The sequence below is a fragment of the Phycodurus eques genome, chromosome 7 (assembly GCF_024500275.1).
Source record: "Phycodurus eques isolate BA_2022a chromosome 7, UOR_Pequ_1.1, whole genome shotgun sequence".
NCBI classification, from domain to species: Eukaryota; Metazoa; Chordata; class Actinopteri; order Syngnathiformes; family Syngnathidae; genus Phycodurus; species Phycodurus eques.
The window spans coordinates 18,811,368-18,823,118 of NC_084531.1; the positions used below are offsets into that span (position 1 = coordinate 18,811,368).

The 11,751-nt window shown below is 39.2% G+C and overlaps 1 protein-coding gene across 2 annotated transcripts in view; it reads right to left on the reverse strand.

The window, feature by feature from the left end:
• Nucleotides 1-1,932: 1,932 nt before the first annotated feature.
• The window catches only part of kcnj5 (potassium inwardly rectifying channel subfamily J member 5), a 32,242-nt gene continuing 22,423 nt past the window's right edge, over nt 1,933-11,751 (reverse strand). For both annotated transcript variants that reach the window (XM_061682177.1, XM_061682178.1), the window contains exon 4: nt 1,933-4,200. In XM_061682177.1, coding sequence (XP_061538161.1) covers nt 3,827-4,200 — 374 coding nt within the window. In that variant the 3' untranslated portion in view covers nt 1,933-3,826. The remainder of the gene's footprint in view (nt 4,201-11,751) is intronic.

Below are 11,751 nucleotides of genomic sequence, written 5' to 3' on the forward strand. Positions count from 1 at the left end.
TATTGTAGAAATTTTATAATTTGCATGCCTAGAAAATACCCTGTATCTTTCACTGTACTAAATGTATTTAGAACTAGAGGACGTAGGGGTCATCTCATGCAAGTCAATTAACTACTGTCAGCCATGGCCAACTCGGAAGCACGTGTCTGCTTCCAAAACCGCTCACAAGGGCCATTAAATAGAAGACAAAGGGCAGTTTGGGAAACAAGTGCAGGCTGAAAATGGGGAAGGACAAAGAACACTTCAAGTAATAGGGTGAGGTCTTCTCATAATGAAGAAGGCAAATATCCCAGATGGTGGAGATTACACAGAGAACCTTTTCCTATCATTATCAGCAGTCGTGTCTATGCAGGTAGAATTCCTTATGAATAAATATTACAAGCCCAATAAAAATAAAATTCCAAGTTAATGATTATTTGCTAAAAACAATAAAGTTGATCAGTTTGAACATTAATTATCTTGTCTTTGTCGTGTATTCAATTAAATATAGGTTGAACATGATTTGCAAATCATTGTATTCTGTTTTTATTTATGTTTAACACAACGTCCCAACTTCATTGGAATTGGGGTTGTACATAAGCACACATGGTGTCTTTCTTTTTCCTAACGTGACTCTGTGAACATTTCATAAAACTTTTGAAAAATATATTTTATATAAAATCAAGAGCCACTTATACCTAGAACCAACATGCATCAGCCAGCAGCAGTCGTCTGGTGGGTAGTTTGATCAACACTGATCAAATATACCATCATCTTCCTCCTTATGCAATGCTAAATATTATAGCAGGGTTAGGGATCGAAAAGTATGTGATAACTGTACATTATTATTTGATTAAAAAAAATGTGGCTTGTCACTAGGAGAACAGTGCTTCTCATTGCCAGGAACTTCATTGCGCAAACATCTAGGCCACCATTAGATTTGTTGTTTTAACAATGCTATAATTACTTTGTATAATTTGAATGTCACTCAGCAAAACAGACCTGTTAAGAAGAAGAAAAAAAGAAGTTTATTCATCTGTTCATCAGTTAACAAGCTACTTCCTGGTTCTGGGAGGCTAATGAAAATGTGGGCGATGCCATTAGAATTTGTGGCGCTTTTATTGGACTGGATTCTTCAATTGATGCCATAAATTACTGTATCTTCAGTTTTATCTAGATTATCCTGAAACTTTATGGCTTATTCTTCAGTCAATGCACCCCTCAGCAAAGTTGGTCAAATACAAAAACGTTTAGTATTTTTGTGTTTTGTATCAGTCCTACAAATGATGGTTTTTGCTAAATATGAATGCCATAAAAAGGTTAGAACGTCAGTCCATAAAACCAGTGGTGGATGAAGACTTTTCCACAATACTGTAGTAATACTAGTTATTATTATCATTGTTTATTTCAAGATGGTATTGTAGTATTAAAGTCTGCCTTGGTCTCAGGACTGGTCTAGAGACCAATGAAGAGTCACTGATTGTAATTTAGCCCACTCAGGTTAATGTTGTTGAAACAAACAGAACAAAAAATGCCTTCATACATCAGAGAGAAAAGTCTAGTTAACAAGTCGGACAATGAATGAATGAATGAATGAAAAAATAATGTGAAATCAGGCTTCAAAATGGTCAAGAATGGAGACATTCTTTCAGCCTTCAGATTTTCTGGGAGAGTTGCTGAATGCTCTGAAAATGCCTCAGCTGTCAATATATAAATTTTCCTCTCTCACTCTCTCTCTCTTTCTCTCTATCTCTCTCTATCTCTCTCTGTATATGTATAGATATGTGTGTGTATATATATATATATATATATATATATATATATATATATGTATATATATATATATATATATATATATATACATACACATGTGTATATATGTATATGTAATTTTATATATATATATATATATATATATATATATATATATATATACATATGACTGTGATTGGATATTGAAGCAGATTAAAGTAGTGTAACCCAGCTGATTTTCATCGATTGAGCATACCATTCATACATTCCATTTTCGATGTCACACTGGCTGCATGAACATCAGCTTCATTAACCACTACACCATTCTCCTATTTCTTTTTTTTTTTTTTTTTTTTTTTAATTTTTGCAAACATTTAATATAAACCAGTCTCGATTTTGAACAGTTTCGGCCTTGGTGTTGATTTGGTTTGATCTCCTCAAAGTTTTGGTCGCGACGTGTGTCTTGGTTTACAGTATGTGGTCGTGACTACAACACTTAGTCTTCGCACATAAATCAATTGGCTTGGCTTCTTTCACTTACTGCCATGTTTTTGTACATTCCCAAATTCTTGCTGACCACCGTCCATTTGTATTGTATTTACAACTGAGACTTAACAATTGTAGGGAGAGCCCTGGTGGGGAAAAAAACTGGAATCTTACTACCAATCAATCAGTCACACAGTCTTCTTTTATCAGCTTCTGCTTCACCTAATTACCCTGAAAATGAGCATAGAATGAGGTACAAGCTGGTTTCTTTTGGGGCTAAGCTCCCTGTGTGCGAGGGACAATTAGTCACGAATATGACGATATACACAAAGAATGGGTTTCAGAAAAGAAAACTGCATATTAGTTGAGTACAGGATGTATTTGGATCACTTCCTATATTGTATTTTCCTATAAGCAAACTATTAGCCTTACATATGCCATCCTACTGATGCAGGACAGAGATGGGGGAAACTATTTTCTTCCATCATTATGGAGTAGCATGTGTCTGAATCAATACACTTTCAAATTAGAGCATAGCTGTATCCATAAAGGCCAGCACAATCTGTCAGGACTACTGGTTTCTGCAGAAGTTTCTCATACAATCCTTAGACAACTTACGCAGGGTACACACATAAAGATAATCCTGAGTCCGAGCCTGATTCTCCCTTTTGAAACCTAAATCAGAAAACACCCAATTATCTGATGACTGATGATTATCCTGACATTTCATTCTGTTGTTTGAGGGGCTTTAAAATAATTGTATCATCCCCAATTAAAGACAATAGTAAATGTTCACTATTTATGAAAAAATATAATGTGCGGTGTGAAGGACTAGGACATCCCAGCCACAGGCTCTGGAACTGTCAAGCGTGACGAAATGATAGGCAATCATGAAGTGAGCTGCCATAAGCATAAGAAAACAAATGAGTGGCAACAGACAAAGTTCACAGTGAGAGGACTTCAGAATTGAAGGATCAACTCATTGAGTTGAGTGTTATCCAACTCTTACCACAAAAGAAATGTCAACAGAGAAGTCATGGCAAGAAATTCTTAGAGGTCTCGCTGCTGCTGCTTTTTTCTTTTTTTTTTTTCCGGCCGTCTGGATGCTCTGCTATAGATTTCTGCCTCTCACAGGTCAGTCCGGGTACTATGTAAAGTCACGTTTGCTCAAGCGAGACTTCTGGTTTGGAGGACAAGACTCTGATTGTCAGAGGACAGATTAAGTGTGTGATGTGCTGTGTTATAAGTACACCACAGACAATAAGAACAATACAATTGCTATATTGTCTTCCTTTGTTGTCTTTGTGTGTACCCCGCTGTAAGTTGCATTAGCGGTAAGTGTATATGATTATAGGATTATAAAAAGACAATCGTACCACCAACTTTGAAGTGAAGCTATAGACGCTGTATGTGTGTCAGTACTTGTCTAAAAAAAACAATCTATACTATAGATCGACACTCTAGTCCTGTAGAGGAGTATTGCATGTTTCAGAGGCTGGAGGACAGTGTTTTGTTTCTCCATACCTTGCCAATGAAATAAGCTGGGCATTGACAAAAATAATTATAATACTCTTCTGTCCTCTCGGTCAAGTTTTTGTCTCGTGGCGAATCAGTCAGGGAGTCCATCAGCAAAGGGCGTATCCTCCAAAGCGGCTGCTGAGCCATTAGTCTCTCCTTTGTCACATCCTGATTCTCTCTCCTCCTTGTCCTCATCCTGGCTTAGAGGATCCAAGTCAGACACGCCAAATGTATGTATTTTTGGTTCCGGGCTCAGCAGTGACAACTGAGGCAATAGCGGCCCGTCCCGAAGCTTCGCTGCCATTTGCTTGGCGCTACAAGCAGGGGTGTTGGTCTCGTAGACGTCGTGGAAGTTGTTGTAGTCGACCTCATAGAAGCCCTTCTCCAGGGAAAGAACAGGTGTAAAGCGGTAGCCCCAAAGTACCTCTGTGTCCAGATAGGAACTCCTTGCTTGACACGTCATCCCTAATCCAGTTCCAGGCAGGTGTATACATTCACACACACATCCAAAGTGGACAGGTAAACAAACACACACAGAGATGAAGAGAAAAGGAGAGAGAGGTGTCAGTAAATTATTCATAGAGACCCTAACTGCATAAAGAAAACCCCAATCTGTTAAACAATCAGCTGTAAAAATTATATTGCTATAAGCACTGAATATTTAAAATCACCATGCTATTTTCTGTAGGCAAGATTACCAATTGTGAAAAGCAGCTATACATTTTTCAGCTCGCTATCTGCCACAGTTCTAAAGCAGTTTTCTTTATATGTGCAATAATTATTGGGTAAAAAAACTACTATTAGAATCTTATCCAATACAATTACGGCCACCCCGTCATTTCTTTTAATAACAATTTTAAACCGACTGTATCGCCCTCAAACTGACAGTCAGGCATGTTCTATGCAAAAGCAAGAACACCCACGTCTTTGGGCTCGTTTTTTTGTGAGCTACAATTTTCCTTACGTTTTTTTTGTGTGTCTTTTACAAGAAAACAGAGAATGCGAGAGATAGTGAATGTGTAAGTTACACGTCAAGCTGTCTTCTCCTATTCCCCGAAAGGTGAAAGGATTGCAGTGGATTAATCCTTTATACCAAAAACATGGCACACAATTTGCTCACTCTGCTGTTGCCTGTGATGCATAGCGTGCATTCGATGTGATCAAAAATAGAAGTACAGTGGATTCAGACTGATGTGGTGTCTTATGTTGCTGCACAGGAAATGCTCATCGACCTTTCTTTTTTAATTCCCTTTGTAAATTGATGGCCTCGTTTCTATTTTTAACTTGTCGAATATTTGTCTTTTTGTGTGACAGGATTATAAAAGTTTGCTTTTATTTCTTTTTCGTAGAAAATGTTTTGCTTTTCTTAACTGGATGAGTAATGTGTATTTATGTAGTTTCTCAGTTCATACTTTGCAGGTCCAAATGTTTTGCTGTCCTTTGATATGTAAAATAAAAATGCCCAACTAAATTTCACAAAACATGGACCGATGAAGGGACAGTTTTTTTGTGAAATGGATGTACCACTGCACTATAAGGTAAATACCAGACTTTACGATGCAGACTATCACTCCAAAAACAGTGGAATCTCTAATTCCAAGGACACTATAAGTCATAACTCATATTTTTTTCCTAATTCAAACAAAATGGGCAAACTACTTCCCCAAGCGCTTTTCTCTTTGCTTTATCGTGCACATGACATAAAAAAATGTCAACATGACCATGGAATCCGAAATAGAATGCACTGCCAACATAGGAAGAAAAAAAACGACACACACATCTCTGTCCTGGTTGCGCAATAAAATATGATTAAAAAAAACAGTAGTAAAACAAGAAAGTGGAATTTACACCATTAAGTGTACACCATTATGTAAAGCGACTTGCCTCCAAAGCACACGCATGTTTGAGATTACATCGGCCACTTGTCATCAACAGTTAAAACAGCTGTAGCTTTAATAAAGGTTTTATGATGCTGACAGTTTGACCCTGGAAGGGATTCACTCTTTTTATTGTTTCCGATGAATTGTTTCCAAATTGCAGTTTGGGCAAAATCCTGTAATGTACTGCATTTGACCTTGGCTGTTCCACTGCCTCTCTGTCTACTAAATACTGTGTAAGGTCACCGAGGTGAAATCAATACCTATAATAATTGAACCACATTACAGTAATCGACCTCCAGCCAGGATTCAGGTATAGAAGCACCCTTTTAAGGCAGACCTTTTAACCCATTTAAGCAGAAACATAAAAGAGCACTTAATACAATAATTAAGCCTGTGCTCCATTTAGGTGAGTCGCTTCTTGGTTAATATGCACTCTCACCTAATGGGATGAAGCAATCTTTAGTATTTTTTTTGACTGTGTGTGTGGAGGTCAATGCTAATTACCAACAATGCGCATATGTCACATCCCTATGATAATTCTGCTAAAATGGGGTACTTAACATGTTTTCATGTCAAGTGTTTCTACAGTGTGGAAACAGTACAGCCCGTCTTGACAAGGTCATATACACGTGTTTGTTTTGTTCTTTGCTCCTTTGTAGTTTCCCCTTATGTTTCCCCTCAAGGCTTCTCATATATGCTCAGGTCTTGAGCTGACTAAGCTTTATTACTCTGTGGAATTATTTGTCCTTGTGTTTCTTTCGGACTATGCTGAGGATATGCTCCCCTCTAGGCTTTCCTTTCTTATTCATGTCATTTGCTTACCAAACTCACTACTGTGCTGCACACAAATGGAATAAATTGCCAACAGAAGTGACGTCAGTCCCAAGTGTGAATGTTTTTAAATCCAGGTTTAAAACTCTTCTTTTTTTTCTCATGCTTTTTAGAGCATTTCTACTTTTAAATTATATTTCTTGCACTGTACGCTGTTTAAATTGTACTTTTATTTTTCTCTTTGTTTTAAATGTTGATAAGCTGTTTTGTTTTTTGTTTTTAAATGCTTTAATCATGTAAAGCACATTGAGTTACCTTGTGTATGAAATGTGCTACATAAATACATTTGCTTTGCTTACTGGCTATGTGTTGTGGCTTATGGGCTTGTTTTTGTCAAATCAAAAATAAGGTGATTCACAATCAAGAGGACTTTAGCAAAGAGTATGTCTTCCGTATACTTTGCTTGCATAAAAGTACTGAATTTCATTGCTGTCCAATTTCAACCGTCAAATTAGCCTTTTTTTGTCTTATGAGCAAGATGAAAAAAACAGTAAACAGTATTTGCATCAGACGACCCATATTGCATCAGGCGACCCAATAAAACGTTCAGAAATTTGTGTTTAATATAGTTCACTTGTAAATAAATAATGACCGTTTTTTTTTTTTGAAGAAACATGCATTTGTGAGATAAGCTGCACAACAGAGTTTGTGTGTTGTACCCATGTTAACTGTGTCAAATATTCACTGGAGGGCAATTCACCCCTCAAACAACAGTCATCAACCTGGTTGCTTTGGTCATACGAGCATTATCAGCAAATGGAATGAGTTGTGGTCTGGACTGTTACAGGTAAATATTTCTTCTCTTGCAAATTAGGGCTGTAAAAAAAATCGTCAAACTTAGCTAAGTCGACCACAAAAACCGTTCTACTTAATAATTTCTGACTCAAGGTAATAAAAAATATTAATAAAAGCATATTTGTGCTGTCCGGAACCAATTTGCGCCACCCGGAACCATTGGCCCACTGTCGATGTTTACCTCACGGACATTTGTTGCAGAAGGACGTATTGTTGGGCCTGTGGAAAACGACAGAGGAGCGTCTGTAAGTGATTTCTAAAACACGATTAGATGTGTAATGTACATATAACATAATGTATGAGTTAGCTGAATGGTAGTTAGCGTTTTTCCCCCTACCTAAAATGGTAATCGCTAGCGCGCTAATGCTAATCGCGAGTGCTAACTGTTTAGCAAAGGCTGATTTTGTTGTCTGAAAATCTGTACAGCGTTTTTACCATACACTCACACCAACATATGCAGTTTTAGGATAGAAGTGTAGCCCTCTAAATGAGAATAAAATTCATGTTAGTAGTAAAAAAAAAAAAATTTAAATCAATAAAAAGTAAAACATTTTTTGGGGGGCAGGGGCAGTGATTACTCGAGTAATTGACAAAATATCTATAAGTCTATAAATATCTATAATTCTAAAAAGGTTTGATAGTGACAGCCCTACTGCAAATTCTACAGGAAGTATTTGATAAATGCCACATCTGTGGGGGCAAGCACTGCCATCATGGTAACTGAAGTTTAGGCCGAGAGTTCCCATCATAGTGCCTCCACCAAAAAGTGTTATTCTACCGGTGCAGCAAGCAGCCTAGCGTTCTCACCATTTCAGATTCCATGTTGGGTGAAGTGGAATCTCTAAACATGACTCAATAGCAAGAGCAGAATAAGATCTTTGGCACTGGTGGTGAAGATTTGGAACATTGTACATGGGAAAAGGCGACTGGTTAGAGCGTCAGCCTCACAGTTCTGAGGACCCGGGTTCAATCCCCGTCCCCGCCTGTTTGGAGTTTGCATGTTCTCCCCGTGCCTGCGTGGGTTTTCTCCGGGCACTCCGGTTTCCTCCCACATCTCAAAAACATGCACGAATTGGAGACTCTAAATTGCCCGTAGGCATGTCTGTGAGTGCGAATGGTTGTTTGTTCCTATGTGCCCTGCGATTGGCTGGCAACCAGTTCAGGGTGTACCCCGCCTCCTGCCCGATGACAGCTGGGATAGGCTCCAGCACGCCCGCGACCCTAGTGAGGAGAAGCGGCTCAGAAAATGGATGGATGGATACATGGGAAAAACATTGCACATAGTCAGTTGTGCTCCTCATTCCAAAAATGCATTCCTTACAAATGTGGCATCATCCATCCATTTTCATTTTCCGTACCGCTTATTATCAGTAGGGTCGCGGGCGTGCTGGAGCCTATCTCACCTGACTCTGTGTGAGAGGCGGGGTACACCCTTAACTGGTCGCCAGCCAATTGTACACATAGACAAAAAAAATCTCACTCTCATTCACACCTACGGACAATTTAGAGTCTTCAATTTACCCACCAGGGATGTTTTGGGAATGTGGGAGGAAACCAGAGTACCCGGAGAAAACCCACGCAGACACGTGTCGTACATGAAAACTCCACACAGGCGAGGACGGATTTGAACCCGGGACCTCAGAACTGTGATGGGGCATCATCCATCCATCCATTTTCTGTACCGCTTATCCTCATTAGGGTCGCAGGCGTGCTGGAGCCTATCCCAGCTATCTTCGGGGAGAGGCGGGGTACACCCTCAACTGGCCGCCAGCCAATCGCAGGGCACATATTAACGAACAACCATTCACACTCACATTCACACCTACGGACAATTTAGAGTCGTCAATCAACATACTACGCATGTTTCTGGGATGTGGGAGGAAACTGGAGTACCTCGAGAAAACCCACGCAGGCACGGGGAGACCATGCAAACTCCTCACAGGCGGGGCCGGGATTTGAATCCCTGGTCCAATCGTGCACCGTTCCACGATGGGGCATCATTTAAAAGGAAAATAAATAGGCTTTGCAACAGTTTACATTTCTGGGCCAAAAGGTATTGTTACAGCATATAAATAATCTATTCATCAGTGTATGTTGTGCTTGTACGTAACATTTTTGGATTATGCAGATGTCCAACTATTCCTTTATTGGCTAAAATATGAATAAGTCAGAAAAAGCATGAGTAGCTCGTACTGTTTATAAGATCTATTATTACATAAAGGCTAGATTGTGTTGCTAAAACACTCCATATTTCATATATAAATATTACAAGAGATGGAAGATGACAAAACTGTCATAAACCTACTATTTTGCGAGTACATGGACCCATAATGAAAACAAGGTTTGTTGTCGGCAACATGGACGCACATGACAGGAACTCTGACACAGAAACTATAGATGTTTGCTCAGCTGAATGTGAAGTTGTCAAAAATAATAACCAGAATAGATATCCAAACAAACACAGACACATAAAGGTTATGAGTGGATTGTTCTGCTATCTGTGGTCAGCTATTATCTGGTTGCCCGGTAGACATTGCATATGCAGTGTATTTCATTAGATGCAATCTTCACACATATTGGTTGACAAAATAATGATGGTTTTGGGGGGGGGGGGGGAGGTATCACTCAAGTTTAGAGGCATTAATTAAAATTTCTAAGAACTTGCATCTCGGGGATTTGACTGTCTCTTCTTTCTGAGAGCTTGTTGACTTTTTCTCATTCATGTATTCTCTTGCAAGAATGAAACGTTTGACTGGGAGATTCATCTCTTCAAATATTTAGTGACAGTGCACATTATTAATTTGAACATTTACAGTATAGAACCAACTTTAAAATAACATGGTCTCTTATGGGTGGTTCTTTTAGATTAGTGTAATTCTGGAAAATGAAAAAGAAAGATAATGTCTATAAAATGAGGTAACTGTAGTTAGGTTTTTTTTCTTGATAGAAAAAGGGATATGTGTATTTGAAGAAGGCTTTCATTTGTCTTTAGTTGGAGCTTTGTACTTGCAAAACTGTTGCCAGACAACACCAACTCTTTACTGAGCCAGTATTGCAGCAGCAGCTTGAGACGGTGACCTCATATCCCTGGCGCAATATATCCCTGCCATTTTACAGCAAAGAGGCAGCAAACACCCGTCACTGCTTTGTGAAGAGGCATACAGTGACAATGGAATGATACAGTGTATTGGTGACGCAGTGGCATATCTCTGGGATGGCTCTCTGCCAACGTAAATGGTATTTGACAGTGTGCAAGTTGAGCTCAACCTAACTCTACTGGCATTAACACTACCACCATGTAATAAAAAATTATTAAACAAAGCTAATTTGAATTTCTCAGGCGTAGGCTTGCAACTAGTTTTAAGAGTCTCAGGGGGACAGTGTGTGGGTGGGGGTGTGGGGTGGTATAGGCAATGGCCAGATTGGCCCGTTGGCTGGCGGTGAAAGACAGTGACGATGTAATCCCTGAGCGCTACAGCGGTTTGTCCTGGTGAAGCGAGGAATGATTTAATGGCTGAGTCAAGTATCCAGCAGTGTGATCAGGGAGCATGATGACTACTGGTGCTTTGGGAGAGAAAATAAATATAAAAATCCAACGTGAAATGGAGCAGAAATGTTCAGATGCATGCAAAGCCATGCCTGATCGCATCAGGGAGCGTTGTGCTTTGTACATTTTTGTCCAGGAGTGTAAATCCTCCCAATCAGTCAATGTTTCTCATTTACAGATGCAAAATGTGCCCAAGAGCATACATTAGTACCATGTTTCATATGTTATTTTATTGCAATGTGTTCAAAATAAATGCATTATTATTACACATTCAACACTGGCCAAGAAAGAGCTTAAGGAAATCACAATACCTACTTCAGTCAAAACAGACTGAAAGCTCATTAGAGCAGACAATAAACAGCTAGCTATGGGCCATTTTAATCACATCATTAAAGTGAACTCCAATTGTAATGACATGTTTGGTATATATAATCTCTTTCGACTTGAGTCACATAACAATAAGATACAACTTTCGATAATCATTTCCAGATTAATATATTTTTACAAATCGTAATTTCAACATAGGCTGCCATTGTTTTATTTTTGCGGTGCATTCTGGGTGGTGACGTCAAATGGGGTTGTGCCTGACGCCCGGAGTTTTTAGCAGTAGCTACAGTAGCAGCCCCTGGCAGCGATAAACGCTGTTCAGCCATTTCAGTTTGAGCCAGAGTGTCATCAAGGAAAGGAGAGTGAGGAAGACACAAGAAATGAGGATGAAGATGATGGGTGTGAAGAAACTCGAGTTGGTCATATACATACATATATCATATATGTATTTGTAGCTACTGCTAAAGTGGGCTGATCAAGGTACGTGGCCAGTGCCTTCTGTCTTTCGTGTCTTTCTGCTCGGCTTTTGCTTGTCACACGTGGTCGTTTAGGCTCCTTGTGAGGAAAGAATAAAAAGAAAGAATCTGGGCTGAAGTGACGAGAACACAGCCGCGGATCTTTCGGCAGCTCAACTCT